The following is a 19,552-nucleotide window of genomic DNA, read 5'->3' as shown; positions in this document are numbered from 1 at the left end:
ACTTTTATGACTTTTGAAACGTAAACAAGTTTTTTTAAACACGATTTTCAGAAAACGATTCACGTTAAGATCCAACATGTCCGGCCGGGACTTCCGCCCTCCGACTACAAAAATACGTCATCCCTGCGGTACGCTATGGACATCAGTTATAGGAAGAAAATAGTGCTGGTGGTCATTTTTGTAGATAAACCTGCTTCATGCATTTAATGACCCCATGACATCTATTACACATCCACATTACAAGCGCAGACAATTCTTTTGAGCGTTATACAGAAAACTGCACAAAAACTGCAGTGCTTCTCAGCTGACTAACAGCTACTGACGGTCGAAAGAAAAGTGGAAGCTGCACTTGAGCGTTCCAAACACTTCCTGTTGGGAAGTGCCGCGTCAGTTCTACAAAGTGTGCAGCTCAAAGTGGGGGCGGGGCCTCTACAACAGCTGCAACTGTACGTCTGGCCCATTTCCTGATAAAACACAGAACAGGAAGACGGTGTGTGGATGACTGACATGACCCGTTAGCTCGCCATGTGAAGGGAAGGTTTACACTCTTAGAAGAAGCGGTTCTATATGGAACCTTTAAGGGTTCTATAGCATGGTACGTACAGTATTTGGAACCCTAAAATGTAGAACCATTTCAGATGGTTCATTTAAAAGAACCCTTGGGGTTCTATATAGAACCACTTTTTAAACATTATAGAACCATTTCAGGGTTCTATATAGAACCACTTTTTAAACAATATAGAACCCTGGGCTAAAAAATAGGGGTTCTATATAGAACCCTTTGGGTCCACCAATCAGTCGACACCTTAAGAAGAACAAGGGTTCTTTGTCTTGAAATTGTATAGAACCTTTTTAGACACGGGGTTCTTTGGTAAATTATATAGAACCTTAAGTTTGATATTGAACCCTAATTAATCTTATTTTCTAAGAGTGGAAATGAACACCAACCATCTAGCCAAATAATCACTTCACATGTAGCTGTGACTGGCTACTTTAACCTGCTCTACAGGTGAGCAGCCATCATTTTGGAGGGCCATTCTATTCTAAACATCTAGATCAGTACAGTGTAGATAAAAATCACACCCAGGTGGTGCTGAAGTAAGCGGTGCAGACAGACACCACTTAACCAATTTTAACTAAAAGAAGAAGATGCTCGAGTGACATCACTGATGACATCACAACCGCCTGATGAATTCACAGTCGAGCAACTGCGTGACATCATTTGCAGTTGAGTGACATCACTTCACACACACCCCCTCCTCCTTTTTGTCTCGATCTCGAATTGGATATGAAACGCCTGGCGCACATTTGCATACATTATCAAATATAGAGGGCATATTTTCCTTGCATGAAGATAATATGAAAATATTAACTCACCAATGTGTCTCCCACACACAGCACAGCCTGTTTATTCCTCTTTCTCTCTCATGTCTCTGAGACATTGTTTTTTCAAATCAATAGCCTACATATCATTATAGAAATGTGTTTGCAACACTTTATGATTTCACTTAGTGTTTTTTACTACACAAAAGAGGTGTGCATTGTAACCCGACGTGCAATTTAAGCGATCCAGATCCGGCTCTTTTTAATGCGTGCTGGAGAAAAGCACGTTTTATCATCCTCTCTTTGCTCCTGTCTTTTTACTTTCAAGGTCTGTGTGTGTGCCCGGTGTTTCTGTGTCTGTGTGTGTGTGTGTGTGTGTGTGTGTGTGTGTCTGTGTGTCTGTGTGTGTGTGTGTGTGTGTGTGTGTGTGTGTGTGTGTGTGTGTGTGTGTGTGTGGGGAGAGCGAGCGAGAGCTCTCTCTCTCTCTACCTCACCAGTACCATTGACAGTGGTACTGGTGGTGTAGTTGAGAATGTCATACCGAACCGACCTGGATAGCTAGGCTTAGATGGTGAGGTAATATGCAGTTGTGCGGTGGTAGCATGGAGGGGGGTGTTTCCAGGTGTCGTGGGCCTAACTTAACGAAACATCGGTGAAGGGAGGTGCCCACTTGAAAACCCCAATGACATGCTTCATACTGCTGTTGGCTAGGGTAGGTAACTGGTGATTTGTGTCTTGTTTATTAGTTTGTTAGCCTGTTAGCTTGTTTTATTCTGGATTGGGCTTCTAAATGTGTTTTTCCTCAGATTTTGGCACAAGGGATAGTAACATCTTGTCCTGTGTATTATTTAATAGCTTCCCCACGGGCCGGCAGCAAATGGTTTGCGGACCGGCACCGGTCCGGGGCCCGGCGGTTGGCAACCACTGGTTTAAATGCTCTGAGCAATAGAATGCAACACATCTTATTTGTAGCATCCATGTTGTTTCCACATTACAACTGAAAAGCTCATGAACACACAGAGGAAGAACGACTTCCCAACTCTGGAAATGGGACAAAGGGATCATGTGAATGCAGCACGTGTCGTAGGCTACGCCATAGCCTACTGCGTCGTGGCTGCGAAGAGTGGATACATAGTTTTGAGCATCACACAAACCCCGCAAAATTACTTGTTTCCCTTCAGAATTTGAGACATTTGGTGCAATAACATTTGGAAGGTTTAGAAGAGGCGTGCGACTGAATTATTTATCCCCATTCAAGTTAGCAGAAGGCTAAGTGGAAATCAGCAGGCGCTGATAGGCTTAATCTTGTGGGAACTCGTTTGGCAATGTTCGTTCATTTACGCACTCTAGCTTTAAAGTGTGAAGAAATATTGTGGATTACAGGAGGAACCACCTTCCCCCATCACCCTGGGTGACTCCCCAGTCAACACTGTGGAGCCCTTCCGCTTCCTGGGGACCATCATCAGCCAGGACCTGAAATGGGAGCTGAACATCAGAGCTCTCACCAAGAAGGCACAGCAGAGGATGTACTTTGTGCGTCAGCTGAAGAAATTCAAAGTGCCAAAGGCCACGATGGTGCACTTCTACACCTCCATCGTTGAGTCCATCCTCACCTCCTCCATCACCGTCTGGTATGCTGCTGCCACCCTCAAAGACATTAATCATCCGCTGTGCTGAGAAGGTGTTCGGATGCAACCTGCCATCCCTCCAGGACCTGCACGCAGCCAGGACACTGAAGCGGTCCTGCAAGATCATGGCCGACCACTCCCACCCTGGCCACAATCTCTTTAAGACACTCACCCACGGCAAGAGACTGAGGTCTGCCAAGACCAGAACCACTCGCCACAAGACCAGCTTCTTCCCAACCGCCGTCAGCCTCACCAACAAGGCCCGGAAAGCCCTTCCACCAAGGACCTCACCAACACCAACACCGACCCGCAAACCCACTACCTCCTCCTAAACTCAGCTGAACCCCCCTCCCCCCATAAAACTGTAACTCATATCTAATTTAATGCCTGTTTAACTGGGACTGTAAATTCATGTAAATTCACTGCTTATTTAATGCCTATTTAACTTAGACTGTAAATCTCATGTAAATTCAATGTAAACTCCTATTTAACTCGGACTGTAAATTCATGTAAATTCACCGCCTATAGTCTGTAAATCTCATGTAAATTCGACGTAAATTCATATTTATCATCCACAGGACACTTCTCCACTCATGTACATATTATATATATTTACTCGATTTGATTGCAACTTTGTGATTGTCTTTAGTTATCTTCCTACTTCTTATCTCTGTATATTGATGTGTCCGCTACGCTGCATACAGACACTAAGACAAATTCCTCGTATGTAACTTGCATACTGTGGCAATAAAAGTGATTGTGATTCTGATATCAATGCTGGCGATATTGTGATGGAGTTTGAGGCACAGAGCATCCAGAAAAACCTGTTCAATATGACAGAGGTGTAGAAACCCGGCCAGACCACACCCGCCTGCAACAAGACTATCTACACAGGCTTTTTCTATTCGCCCTTTGGCCACACAAAGCATGACTAAGAATGAACCACCTAGCTGCAAATAAACACCTGGACTCTCAGGAGCTTCATTATCATAGCAACACACCATAGGCAATAAGTCAATACCAAGTCTGATAAGGTCACTAGAAAGTCAGTGTTGATTAACACAGAGATACTATGAGTCCCAGTTAAGAGTATTAGAGGAATATTAGCCTGTTTTTCTTCCATCCTCTCTTGGCAACAGCAAAAAGACAGATTGATAGACAAAGAAAAAGAGAGGTGGAGGTGTAGAGTTGAAATCAATATCATGATAAACCAGGGGTGGGCAATTATTTTTCATGGGGGGCCACATGAGAAACCCAGATTGTTGCCGGGGCCAAACAAATATTGTCATGCCGTAACCCATGGATGGGTAACTTTGATGATAGAGAGGGCCACAAAAAATGTCCTCGCTACCAGGTTTTGCTGAGGGCCGAACGGCGCCAGCGTGAAAAATTTGGTGCATTTGAAGCCACGTTTAGAGGAATAACTCATTTTAAATTAACAGTTGTGATGTCATTATTCAGTCTTAACCACCAATATTTCATCCTTTTCTCACTCACTCCTATGTCACCACCTGCTCTCAGGGCTTGAAATTAACCTTTTTGACCACCTGCCAATATGGCTGCTAGATTTTAAAGTTACCAGCCAATTAGAATTTCCACTAGCCAAAATGTTTTTCTTGAAATAAATCAGAATATGAGTGGGTTAATTTAAGCATAAGTATCAGTAAGTGGCCCGGGATGATCAAAGCCTGTGTTGAGGGTCACACGAACAAAAATGCAGTCTTGAAGCTAAATAAATCCAAAACCAATGAGTTAATTATTTAAATTTCTAATTCAATGTAGCCTTTTAGTCATAAAGATTATTGAAAGATATTCCATATTCCAGACTGAAATGCTATAACAGAAGTGGAGTATTGGCCAGAATGACATGAACATTTGGACACTTATTCAGCGGGTATCTTGCATGTTGCGTTCAGGTGCACTGTGTAAAAAAAAAGAAAAGAAAAAAAAAGAAAATTGCAATTCCATCGCGGGCCGTAGTTTGCCCATGTATGTGATAAACGATAAAAGATCCCCCCCGATATCAACATATATCACGATATGGCAGAATGTTACAGTGATGTTGGGTGTGATGTCAAACATAACTTACATTTTCAAGTAATATTTAGAATTCTCATGATCTTGCAAAATCATCATATTATCACCATATGATGATGATGATGATGATGATGATGATGATGATGATGATGATTGAATTATCGGCCGGTCCAATAAAGAGATAGATATTACCGGTGCTTTTTGCTTACCTGCGACGGTATACCACACATCATCTCCCAGGTGCCGTAGTGCCCATGAGCCTGGCGGTAGAGTCGCACTGCGTCGGTGAAGGCCGGCGTCTGGACCTTATTCTCCTCTGACAAACCTGAGCATGGGATGGGAAAATCGGTGGCTTTTTATTATACACACATATACATAATATACTTAAGCAATATAGCACGAGAGCAAGTGTGTTGTGGAGAATATATCCCGCTGGTAAGCTGTTATCCCACGAGGCCGCAGGCCTCGTGGGATAACAGCTTACCAGCGGGATATATTCCACAACACCACGCTGCTCGAGTGCTATATTGCTTTTATAAAACGGTTTCCAAGTATAATAATATAATAATAATAATACTATAAGTCCGACTGGCATCGTATTCTGATAGAGTCAGTTGAAACACTACTGTAAGGCGGGACCTCTAGCAAGAAGATAGACGTGCGGGTGATTTGATTGGATCGTTCTGGAGACTGAAGTCGACATTGGCCAATCCTGGCGCTTGCTGAGAGCTTTTTGCAAAGCTCGACACCAGAGCCGTATGCCGACACCAAGTAACGTTACGTCTTATTTAGAAATGCGGGGTTAAGAGTGAGGGCGCGCGAGAGAGGGGTTAAGACATTAGCCCGCGTCTATTCTTGTACAAAACATCATTTTCTGCGAAGTATTAGTAAAGTTATAAGCGAAGATCGATTCACAAGGATCTGACAGCTGTCTCCGCCATTTGTTTTTTTTTAAACCAAAGGCTTTTAGTAAGAGAGTTGCCATGGCAACCAATAACCGAGTCCAATAACCCATGGCCATGGGTTATTGGACTCGGTTATTGGATTTATACAATGGCTGTGAACCAATCAGATTGCTTGATTTGAGAGAGCCGTTTTATAAATATACATATACATCAGCATGCTACTGCTATTATTCTGTATACCCTGCTTACATGATGTAATTGTACTTTTCATTCGTATATTTTCTTACCACATTTGAGCAATTGTGATGTTTGATGCCACCCATTTCCTCTGGTCTTATTTCTATTCTCCTTTTTCCTTCTTGTTTTGATTGATCCTATTCGTTGCTGCAGCAACCCAACTTTCCCGACGAAGATCATTAAAACGCCATCTATGGTGCAATAATACCTACTGCTCACATCCCCCCAAACACAGAGCAGTTTCCTCCTCCATGATGTGAAAGCCATACAGCAGCAGCATGTGTTCCATCACTCATCCCAGAGCATCATCACCAGCTACTGGAGGCCGTCTGTCCTCTGAGAGTGTTGCAATGACGCGGCACCGGGAGCCGGGAGGGACATTTTTAGAGAAGTGAATGTTCTCGTCTTCCCTAAAAAATCCTGACATCATTTCCCAATTTGCAGAGCTACGTGTTCAATCTAAATAGCTTCACGTGTGCGTGCGTGCGTGTGTGTGTGTGTGTTTGTGGGTGTGTGTGTGTGTGTGTGTGTGTGGTTGTGTGCTGTTGATTGGCAGCTGGCAGCACTGGAGTCAAAGGGTGTGTGAGAACGTCTGGGCCTTTAATAGGAACCGCTCCAAAAGTGAAACATTCCCACATTCCTGAAGACGTCTGGCTTCCAAGACGAATGTGAAGCGGCTCCAATCAGAAAAGCACGTCGAACTACTCAGTGATGGCCTTAAAAAAAGGACAATTTACAAACACTGGTAAGCCTCATTGGACTGTGTGTGTGTGTGTGTGTGTGTGTGTGTGTGTGTGTGCAAATTCCCAACTATGACAAAGCCAGGAAGTGTGTGTGTGTGTGTGTGTGTGTGTGTGTGTGTGTGTGTGTGTGTGTGTGTGTGTGTGTGTGTGTGTGTGTGTGTGTGTGTGTGTGTGTGTGTGTGTGTGTGTGTGTGTGTGGGGGAGGGCGGTGATGGGACCAGAGTTCCTAGCAGAGCCCGAGGCAGGAAGTCCAAAGCCCCTCAGAGCTGTGTGTAAAAAGGGGGGAGTTATCTTGACTTGACCTCCTATGGTATGAGGGGATTTCTACCAGACCCCAAATTGGGACCATTACGAGTCTCTCCACGAGTATCTTAATAACACACACACGCACGTGCACGCACACACACACACACACACACACACACACACACGCACACACACACACACGCACACACACACAATCATTAGAGCTCGCTCACACTTAAGCGTGGGTCAAACTACAAGACTGTTCTATTCAGTTTAAAGACTAAACAAGTGGCCTGGAGGCAAACCGTGCCTTGGTCTTAAGTAGAGTTGTAGACTAGGTGAAAGGGCAAAGAGGGATCACATAATATGCAATAGTCAGCGTTTTGTTTCAATATGCACAAATCTCACAAAAAAACACACCGCCCGGAAAAAGGACATCCAGGAACACGATGCCTTAGAGAGGCCAAACCAACACAGACGAGACAGACGCTGCCAAGTCACCTGCCGCAAAACGCCTAATACCATTTCGCTTTTTCCTCCACCCTTTAAAATTCACCTTCCAGATTCAGATTTATTTACTCTAGACCAGGGGTTCCCAAACTTTTCCTTATGTAAAACAAGAATATATATATATATAATAAAATAAAACACACACACACACACACACACACATACACACACACACCTGCCAACATTAGGCTGTGGAAAAGAGGACCCCTTTGAGAATGTTTTTTTCCCCACGCCAAAATTTAGCCTAACTTGTTATTTAGTTAGTGTTATTTAGCTACCTTCCTGACAAACTAGCATGACATGGTTGGTACAAATCCATTCCTTAGGTCTTCTAGTTTCATATGATACCAGAAACTTCAATCTGGCTTTAAAACTGAGCCTGCTGCAGCCTCTGAAAGGAAATGTTCAAAATTGTATTATTTCCCAAATGTCGCGATATTTCCGAAAATCGGCCCAATCCGGCGACTCCTCAGGGTTAATGTGTAAAAACTGTTGTCTGTAAAAAAAATAAAAAATAAAATGCTCTAGACCACACAGCACACATCGTGGTGTGGAGTACAGTACAAACATCAACAAAAAAGCAGTACAATGGTAAACAACTAGAATAGATCTTTGGCACAAATTAAACTAAATCAGTTCAAGAAAGGCAAAACATTACTCGAAAATGCACCCGGTTTATCCGTCTGCAATAATAATATTAGAGTTTCAATATCGACGGATGGTTCACCAAGTACCGTAAATTCCGGACTATAAGCCGCACCTTTTTTCCCGTTTTTTGGCCTTTTTTGGCCCCTGCGGCTTATATAACGGTGCGGCTTATCTATGGATTTAAAAAAAAAAAAAAAAAAAAAAAAAAAATCTCTCTTTTTTAGCACTCTTTCTAACTATAAATCCTATATAACTATAATAAGTTTTAATTTCCTCTCTTGCCCTCTTTTCACCACACTGTATGACACTGTATGACACTGTGTGCACTGTAAAAAACAACACAGGTGGTGTTGTGTTATGTTGTTTTGTTGAAATGTTAATAAATGGGAGCTTCCTCAAACAGCCATCTCTTTCCCGACAATCCCCTCTGTGCATGAACCCTTACATATGGTAATTAAACATTAAAACACAATTAAAAAAAAAAAAAAAAATACCATTAAAACACCCGCGGCTTATAGTCCGGTGCGGCTTATATAAGAAAAAAATAGTCAACTTTGCAGGTGCGGCTTATAGTCCGGAATTTACGGTATTATTTTGGCAGGTGCTTGGTGAGTCTTGGACTGCCTCACACAAGGATGCGTATGTTTGCCAGATCCGCTTGCGTCTGACGAGATGACGCGGGTGCGAGTCTGTTCACTCGGTGCCACACGGAGCTGTACTGCATCCGGTGGACATTGGCCCTTAGCCTTTACAGTTCACATATAGGCCACAAGGCCTCCTCATACCGCCACTCTATCAACACCATTATGAAAAGTGTGTGAAACAGAATGACCTATTGACCCCAAGAACAGCAATTAGTTGACAAACACCTTGTTTAACAGAGCAGTTAAGGAGAAGGCAAAGGCAACGCAATGAAGCGCTCCTCTGTGTGGCACGCACGCCAACACATGGAGTCACTCAGCCATTCATACAGAGTACAGCAGGCCTGTGTCACAGCTGGGGCACGCTGGCTATTGGTGTCGTTTCCTCTTTCAGCCTCCTCACCGCCCCTCATACAGGCTTCAAATCAACGGGCTACATTGTTGCTAAGAATAACCAGTCAAGCGATGAAAATCTGGTTTGGAGGAGAGATGTTTTTAGAAACTTGTTTTTGGAGTTTCAATTCCTACTAGATCACCAAAAATGACCCAAAAGTACCCAAAATGAAACGGCAACACAGGTCAAGGCGTTAATGACCGTACGGCATTCCTGTGACCAGTGAACGATCAAGATTGTTTGTTTCATCAGTTCTGTATTCACTTTGCAAATCAATCCAAAAAAAACTCTCCTTTTAATTCCCGAGAAACCTCACTCAGAGACAGTATCTATGCAATTTGGATGCATTCATCGTATAATATATGCCATATAATATATGCTATATAATATATGCCATAGGAGAAAGTGGATACAGTACATTGCAAGTCTTCATTGCTCACCATTAAACGATCCAAGGAGAAATGCACTGAAATAAAGAGCAAGACAGAAAGGAGTCTCTTCAATCTAATGTAATTAATTACCGCTACATACCAGACTTTAATTAGGCACGGTACAGTCTGAACATGACGCTATTGTATATCAGCAGCACGCTGCAATAGACACTGACAGAACTGCCTCTGGCACGACACGCTTGTGTTCAAAAGCATTCATTACCAGTGTTGGGCAAGTTACTTTCAAAATGTAATATACTACATATTACTAGTTACTTTCATTTGAAAGTAATAAGTTACTTTACAATATTACTTTCTGTGTAGAGTAACTCGTTACTCATTACACTACTTTTGCATTACTTTTACCAAAACAACAGCAGCAGCAGAATGACATCGCCAGAATGATCCCGAAAAATAATTTCAACTGCCTTTAAGTCAGTGTAAACAATCCAAAATTCTAAATGTTATTATTTTCCTTTGTTATTGTCATCTATAGTGAGTATTTGCATAAAAACACAGTTTGATTAGGAAATGATTGTATATTTTTTAAATATGTGCTTTGATTTAATAAAATGTAACTCAATTTGTAACTTGAGTTACTTGAGAAAGTAACTGGTATAATATTACTGAAATCCTATAAGTAATAAGTTATATTACTGAGTTACTGCTAAAAGTAATATATTACATGTAATATGTTACTTTTGTAATGAGTTACCCCCAACACTGTTCATTACTGGAGGAAGCGATGCACTTCATCGCGCAACACTGAAAAGTGCGTTACGATAAGTGCAGGTCTGACTCGTAGCCACGGCCGTAGAACATTCTGTTTAAACTGCGCGCTGATTTACGACACGAGAATGACTACGACTTGTTCCAAGTTGACACTACGCTGGTTTAAGGAGTGGGTGCGATGTGCTCTGTGTGCCAGTGAACAGGACAGATGTACACCGGACCAGAGGGCTGTGTCATTAGGACAGATGTCCACCAGAGGGCCGCGGGAGGGGTGTGTCACTGAACCCGGGGGTCACAGGAGAGCAGAAGGAGAAATGAAACACACACTAATGCAAATATCATGCTGGCAAGAGGTCATCATCAAGCCATCCAGAAAAGCAAGAAAAGCGAGGATCATGATCGACTGCCTGCCTCCATACAAGGAGTCCAGTGTAAGCGAGCCAACCTGAAGTAACGACGGGGGGGGAACGTTAATCTAAATGGATAGGAGATAGGAGATAGGAGATAGGAGATAGGAGAAAGCTAGTGTGATGGCTCTAATTGAGAGCACACGCAGCCCTCAGAGCTTTATTTACACATGCAAGAGCTCTGCTCTCATAGTGCCGTTTCAAAAGCTATTTACAATTTGATGTGTGGCAAAGGCTCAATTTGAGACCTGTTCAACCGGGAACCCAGGGGAGCGACTCCAAACGCACCAAACGCACCGCACCCAAAACACCAGATGCATAGCGTGGTAGTTTGGAGGAGATGTGCACTTGCTGTGACTAACCCATTAAAAATCACTCAAAAAATGTGTTCAAAAAGCTTAAATATTAAAACTTGAATACTGGCTTTGCGGTGTGGCAGACAGGTTAGCAATCCAGGTGGTCTTGCATTGCTATGCATACTAACTGTGTGTGCAGTGCAATGCTGCTTGCCATGCTGCAAACTGGTGTGCATGACTGAACATAGACAGACCAGACACACCCGGGCCGGAACCTTTTTTCTTCTTCGTGGGATTAATTCGCACGTCAATAATATTTTTTCGAACCCATCAGTCAATGCAACTGTGGCCTGCGATGGAATAGCAAAAAAAAAGTCTGGAATATGGAATAGGCTATCTTTCAATAATCTTTATGACTAAAAGGCTCAAAGTAATCTCATGTGTAAGAAATTACTGTTCTACAGTCATTTCTCGTGGCCCTGGGGCCTGGGGCAAAATGCGGCCCCAGGGCCGGACTCAAAGAAAAACAAAACGAGCCCCAAAAACTCAATAAAAGGCAGAATTATGTTAATAAATCTCATCTGCTACAGCCATTGGATTTGTATCACTATTATATCAGGAGATTAACAAGAAATTACCAATCACAACGGGAGAGAGGGTTAAAAATAGGAAGACTCCCGCAAAAATCAGGAGTGTTGGCAGGTATAATCTCCAATGTGTGGCCCTTTGCTTACTTGATGTAAGTCAGTATGGCCCTCAGAAGAAGAAAAAAAATTGCCCACCCCTGTCCTAGACTATACAGTTTAAGTTGAATTATATTTTGCTAACTTTTCTTTAATGGCAAAAGAGTTAAAAATACGCCCTTTTGGCACAAACTGTGCTTAATATGTGATAATGGCAGCTGATTCAACTTTGATTCAAATTTGGCTCTCCTGTATAATCCACTATAACGCACTTACTTTGGCTCCAAAGCCCTCGATTTGTCTGGGGACAATGACTTTATTGGATGCAAATATCATACTTGACAATCCATGGACCATGCTCTGAATTTTAGGAGAACAAAAGGACATACAGTAGATATTAATTTACAATGGACTCTGCCCATATGCAGACAACCATTCATGTACGTCCACTGCCTTCGTCCATATTTTACATCAAATAAAAACTTTGTTTACGAGCGACGCGGCAAAGCTGGACACCTGGCGATCTATGAGCAGTGCGTTGTTATTAACAAAACACACGGCGAGCCAAACAGCTATCAGAGACAAACAGCGATCTGTCTGGGAATGTAAGTGCAGGCTTGGGAGATGCACTCTGTAGCACCTGCAGCCACTTCATAAACCTCTGCTATAGGGGTGCACCGATCGATCTGCACGCAATCTGTATCGGCCGATTTGGACCTCAAATATGTGATCTGCTGTTTCCGATATTCCTTTAATTTTGCCGATCGCATAGCCGATCATGCTGCACGTGAGAAACATGAGGCAGCCCATTTTCATGTCTTCAATGTCTATCGTTTAACTTTCATATTTGTGCTCTAACGTTTATATCATTGTGTTGCAAAGCACACGCTTTGCTTTCATCAGTGTACTCACCTCCATGCACACACCGCACCAGACTGTCAACACACCTCTTGCGTCTTTGAATCACACAAATCAGCTGGTGATTACAGCAGACTCAGCAGATAAATTACCTCCAGTCCTCCCGCCTACCGAGGCATTTGCATGCTGTTAAATCCGTGTGTATTAAAGTCCCAGATTAACGTGGTAGTCGGGGTAGTGCACGCGCACACACAGACAATTTCCACGCAAGCATTGATGTTCCCGCGGGCACTTTGAAGGAAGCGAAAGTGTGCTGCTATGTGGATGTGCGCTCCATTCAGACGGATGCGCTAATTAATGCCACTACTCAGATGGAGTTTAGCTCGTGTGTAGCTTGTGATTCTGTTGTTTCTCCCGTCATGTAACCCTGTCACCATTATGTAGATCGCACTCATAGTGCTGCTAATTATAACACTGTAACTCGGCCTCGATGGGCGGGTCGTTTTGATGTTCGTTCGATGCGGATCCCAATGTATGACGGTTATTGTGCATAACCCCGGTTCTATGAGTGGGAGCTCTTTGGCTTTAGTCATGGTTCAAGACTGGTGTTTAAGAGTAACTGACTTACAGTTTACCTAATTATCATTTATATATTATTAGTTGTTAATTATCACTATAATTGGCCTATATAACAGCAAGCTTGGTTACTGACCTGTTTGTATATTTTATTGCCTCCTTTTTCCAGACCACACACAATCCTACTATTCCTGTCATAATGCTGTAAAAAGCCTATACTGCTGTACTGTACTGAAGAGAACTGACAACTAAACGGTTGAACTCCCATCTGTCTCATGTTGGCAGTTTCCTTTAGCCTACAAAATATAAAATAAATATATATATATATATCGGTGATCGGTAATCGGTAATCGGTGATCGGTCGATGATCGGTTGGGCAGATATTTCTCATAGGTGATCGGCAATCGGTGATCGGTGGCAAAAAACGTGATCGGTGCACCCCTGCTAAAGTCAACAGCAGAGGTGTCCCGCTCGCTCACCTGAAGTTAGAACAAAGCTGCCAATTATGAGCGGCAGGTTCTTTCTCGGGCTCTCACCTGTCAGCCCAGCACCATGGCAACCAGGTAAGTACAAACAAATCATGACATCATGTTTCACCATGGCAACCAGGTCAATACATACAAATCATGACATCATGTTTGGAGTCGAGTCCACCACCTTCAGCGCTGTGCCAGTTTCAGCGTCTCAAGATTGTGCGGCCCCCATTTGGAAACAGATGAGAAGAACACAAAGCCGCCGGGGAAGCATGACAAAACCACAGAACTATGTGAAAAACTCTCGACTACCTTGGCTTCGACCTGCGCCAACTACTATCAAGATTGGCCTCGTCCATGCCGCGGTATGCCGATTATGTCAGAAATCAACATAGAACAGTCACAATCTCGACGCGTTTAAGCTTCCGTGTATCACCGAAGCTTTCCGGGGGATTCATTGGAAAGACTCACGATGAGGACTTGCGGTAGTAGCGAGGACAGCCAGCCACAGAAGAGGAGTTTGAACAAAAGTCCTAAAATGTTCGTTCCCACTGAGAGAAACTCCAAATCAACCACATTCGCCTCATTTCCTTACTTTGTCAGTGTGGACAAGTAGAAGCTGCAGCAGAACGTTTTGGGGGGCAGCATTGCTATGTTCCAACTATTGTTGCAACACCACTGGCATTACAGCTAATTCAAACCACCCACTGGATAGGAGTGTGGCAATGAGCATATAGATGTTAGTGAGATGAACTAGAAGAAAACGCCAGTATAGGATGCTCCTCACTCACCAGCATTCCAGAACTGTCCCCCTCTGAGGATTCACACTTTCACCTTGATGCAAGATTCCATGACGTTTCATTGGTTTCCATGACTAAGTAAGAATGCTTCCACCACCTACCAACCCTTTCTTGATTGTGTGTGTGTGTGTGTGTGTGTGTGTGTGTGTGTGTGTTGTTTTTCTGAAGGGCTGAACAGTCTCCTTTCTACAGTTGGGTTGAAAAATAACTATTTAGTATTTAGAAAAGTTGCAAAATACATCCTGGTGTATTTCTCGTCAAGTCAGCCAATTGTTAACTTCTCAGATTTGCCCTGATTTTACCCATCTGGAACAGGCGACGCCTCGCAAAACTCCATGACATTCCAGATTCCATGACCAGAGGGAACCCTGGACTGAAAGGTCACGAGGTCAAACCCTGGACTGAAAGGTCACGAGGTCAAACCCTTGGATCTGGTGGAGCTGCTCAGTGGCCAACAGTCGAAGACTGTAGCTGTACTGGATTCCTTCCGGGTGCAAAGTGCATGCAGCCTCAGTGAGGACCTTTCTTAAATCTACGTTACACAAGCATGTCATCTGTGGTGACTTTCTTTGAAACCAAATACAAAAACCTAGTGCCCTACCTAGTGCCCTACCTAGTGCCCTACCAAGCGAGCTAAAGCACCAGTGTGGCTGCCTGAGAAGGCTATATGGCAGTGATACCGAACTTGACCCCTGTGTGGCCCACGATGGAATTGCATTTTTTTTTTTTTTTTTTTTTTTTACAGTGCACCTGAACGCAACATGCAAGATACCCACTGAATAAGTGTCCAAATGTTCATGTCATTCTGGCCAATACTCCCCTTCTGTTATAGCATTTCAGTCTGGAATATGGAATATCTTTCAATAATCTATGATTTAGCTGCTAAATTGTCAAATACCGCCGTCTGCTTGCTACCCAGGCACTTATGTATGTACTTAACCTAACTAACTTAACCTAACTAACTATCCGGTGTGCGCAACATTGTCAGACTAAACTCCGGCTGACACCCCAAAAACCTACAATCCGCTACACAAAAATGTATATGGTTTGTTTATTAACTGGCCCCTGGCCTTCTATCATTTCACGAAAGTGGCCCCCGGGCAAAGCAAGTTGAGTATCCCTGCTGTAGGGGTTCTCTCTCTCTAACACATGGCTGCTAGACATGTGCAGTGGGTTTTTTTTATTCGAGGGTTTCTCTTTCTAACCATCTTTGGTCAAGCCTCCTGACTCGCCTGCTCTGGCACAAGATAGCGAGATAGCGCGCGCACGCGCAGAGAAAAGTGCATCCAACCCAACTGCTTTGATGTGCATTTCCTAAAATACATGACTTCACGCTCCCTTAGTGAGGAGCGGGTGCAGGAAGAGAAGTGGGGTTAACCCGAGGCACAACGTAGAAAGATGTAAGCAAACAAAAAACGAGAAGACATTGGAGAAAGGAATAAAAAGAGGAAGAATGTTTGAGCAAAGAAAGCACAGAGGGGAGCAGAGTTACCAACACAAGTAAAGGGGCTGTGACAGAATCTGACATTATTTTAGGGAGAACAAATTGAGGTTTACGGAACTCCCATCCTATCAATAGTCCACAAATTGCTTTGTTATATAACCCCAAGCTTTATTCAAATTAGTCACCACGAGTGTTGGGGGTAACTCATTACAAAAGTAACATATTACATGTCATATATTACTTTTAGCAGTAACTCCGTAATATAACTTATTACTTATAGGATTTCAGTAATGTTATACCAGTTACTTTGTCAAGTAACACAAGTTACAAATTGAGTTAAATCTTTTTTTTTTTTTTTATCAAAGCACATATTTAAATAAAGATACAATCATTTCCTAAACAACAACAAAAAATAAATAAATAACAACATTTAGAATTTTGGATTGTTTTTACACCGACTTCAAGACAGTTTAAATCATTTTTCGGGATGGTTCCGGGGCGGCGATGTCATTCTGCTGCTGCTGGTGTTTTGGCGAAAGTAGCGCAAAAGTAGTGTAATAAGTAACGAGTTCCTCTACGCAGACAGTAATATTGTAAATTAACTTGTTACTTTCAAATGAAAGTAACTATTAATATGTAGTATATTATATTTTGAAAGTAACTTGCCCAACACTGCTGACCACAAAATATAACGTATCCAAACAAGCATCTCCTTGTTTATGAAGGGAACAGTTACTCTGCCGTTCTCATCTGCCATTCTGTCAATAAGACCCACAGTTCCTCTTATCAACACAGATCAGCATTTCTTGTGGTAAATATGACAGGAGTCTGAAGGCAGTGGTTTTAGTGGTTCGGGGACAAGTGGGCTCTTGCCCTCACTGCGTTGCTCAGCTTTGACTTCAAGACTGTGCTGCACTGCTAGAGAACAGCGAACATCACATAGAGAGCAAAAGTGAACGTCACTTCCTCCTTCAGCACTGTACCAGAGATTTTCATCCAGAACATTTCTACTCGGACCAAAACTAAAAAAAACAACATTGAAAAAATAGGTTCTTCAAATCCGCAATTTCTTTAGGTTTTGGTCCGAGTGAAATGTTACGCGGTCTCTCCTGCGTCTAAATATATCTGAACCGTTTAGTTTGAACAAGTAAAACTATTTTCATAAGCATTTTACGAAATGGTCTATGGGAAAATAAATGGGCGGATGAAAATCTCTGGCACAGTGCTGAAGCAGGAAGTGACGTTCACTTTGGCTCTCTATTGCTCAACAGTGTTGGGCAAGTTACTTTCAAAATGTAATATACTACATATTACTAGTTACTGTCATTTGAAAGTAATAAGTTACTTTACAATATTACTTTCTGTGTAGAGTAACTCGTTACTTATTACACTACCTTTGCATTACTTTCACCACCAACAACAGCAGCAGCAGCAGAATGACATTGCCGCCCCGGAACCATCCCGAAAAATTATTTCAACCGCCTTGAAATCAGTGTAAACAATCCAAAATTCTAAATGTTATTCTTTTCCTTTGTTATTGTCATCTATAGTGGTTATTTGCATAAAAACACACAGTTTGATTAGGAAATGATTGTATCTTTTTAAATATGTGCTTTGATTTAATCAAATGTAACTCAATTTGTAACTTGAGTTACTTGACAAAGTAACTGGTATAATATTACTGAAATCCTATAAGTAATAAGTTATATTACTGAGTTACTGCTAAAAGTAATATATTACATGTAATATGTTACTTTTGTAATGAGTTACCCCCAACACTGTTGCTCAATATGTTGAAAGCACTCATATTCAGTTTGGTAAAGTGCACAGGCTGTCCTCTAGATGCCACTTGTGGGGAGAATTGGAGCCACTCCCTTCAGTCAGTCAGTTCAGTGAGCCACAGAGAAAACCCAAAGCATGGAAGTCTCTCCCACATGGCATGAGCCTGCTTAACTCTAACAGATCCACATGGCACGAACCTGCTTCACTGTAACAGATCCACATGGCATGAGCCTGCTTAACTCTAACAGATACTCTCCACTCCTCCATGCCTCCACGTTGCTGCTCTTCTAATGCTCTTTGCTTCATTGCATTTGAATGCATCTTACAAGTGCCTTGTTGCTACGAGGCACATTTCCAAAATGTACCACAGGCATTTTGAGACATTGGTATAATTTCCACAAACAAACATGACCTTCACAGAGTAGATTAGCAGCCTCGATCTACCGGCCTCTCTCTCTCTGTGAAGGAAAGTACGCTCAGAAGGTCGCTAGAAGACGCCAGATGACATCACAAGATCATTTGCATATTATCAATATGTAACGCTACACTTGTCACGCATCCTTCCCGCGGCCTAGCCCGTTTCACTATAGGACGAATCAGCGTGACGTCACTTGCCACCCAGAAATGCGGAACCCCCTGTGGCAGTTATTAGTATGAGTTGTGCCAAACAAACGTTAATATCTCAAAAACTCTACATCACATCGCTTATATTTTGACATTCTGAGTGAGAGCAGGAGTAGCTCAAGAGTTTGATGTATAATATATTAGGGCTGTGGCGATTCACTTATCTCCCGATTCGATACTATCACAATTCTTGGGTGCCGATTCGATTTATATTGCGATTCTTAACACATTGACTGCCAGACGTTTTTTTTTGCTGTAGGTAGCTTCTGCCAAGCCGTTTTTTGAGGATTATGGCTCATTTTATAAGAGCCGAGGATTCGTTTCAGCTTGGAGTTTGTGAACATACAATATCTCAAAAGTACTAATAGAATGTGTACTTTCTCTGTCTAAAAGAGTTAGTTTGTAGAGTTAGTAGTTATGTAAGCATTAGCAGTTGAATACAGCATGGTTTTAGCGTGAAAAAGAATATTCAGAGATAAACGGCTTTTTGTGAAATTGGATGGAACTGTCACTTTAACCATTCATTTTTGGCTCTCTCTCTCTCTCTCTCCCTCCCCCTCTCGCTCTCTCTCTCTCTCTCCCTCCCTCTCGCTCTCCCTCCCTCTCTCTCTCTCTCTCTCTCTCTCTCTCTCTCCCTCCCTCTCGAGTTGCTTCAACTCCGCCCTCCGTGGGCGGACAAGCTTGTCACCAGTCAGTGCTTTGCTGCTCTCCTGTGCCTGTCTGGCCTGTCTGCACGGCCGCTGTTTGAGGAAGTCGGGATGGACTCGCTTGTTTGGAGTTTTGGTTGAGAGAAGCTTTTGCGATTCTGGTCATATTTATGCTGCGTGTTTCAAAGTGTGTTCCTCCACCTGTTATCTATCACCCGATCATAGTAGATCGGCTGAATCTATTATGTAAATTTGCAATCCCGCATCGCCAGCAATCAGCGCGAAAAGGAGAATGGCTGGGCTGAGAATGGCTTGACAAGTTAAAAAAATGCTTTCCTTTCTCTAGCAAGGAGAGCACTGTTGCCACTTAGTGGGTCGGTGGAATGGGTTGTAAACGTTCGGTGGCTCCAATAATTATATAAGAGATGTAAAAGGCTTAGATGCACAACCCACCGTCAAAAAAAAAAAATCGATGCCAAAAACGTGT

General features: G+C 42.7%; 1 protein-coding gene across 1 annotated transcript in view; it reads right to left on the bottom strand.

Annotated features, from left to right (window-relative positions):
• niban2b (niban apoptosis regulator 2b) overlaps positions 1-19,552 on the bottom strand; it is a 67,441-nt gene that overhangs the window by 12,013 nt on the left and 35,876 nt on the right. The window contains exon 6 of the mRNA XM_083645257.1: positions 5,198-5,313. Within this exon, the coding sequence (XP_083501383.1) occupies positions 5,198-5,313 (116 nt within the window). The remainder of the gene's footprint in view (positions 1-5,197; positions 5,314-19,552) is intronic.

This window comes from Poromitra crassiceps (assembly GCF_964638095.1).
Source record: "Poromitra crassiceps genome assembly, chromosome: 10".
Lineage (NCBI taxonomy): Eukaryota > Metazoa > Chordata > Actinopteri > Beryciformes > Melamphaidae > Poromitra > Poromitra crassiceps.
The sequence above is the reverse complement of the archived record's forward strand: the minus strand, read 5'-3'. Positions and strand labels throughout refer to the sequence as shown.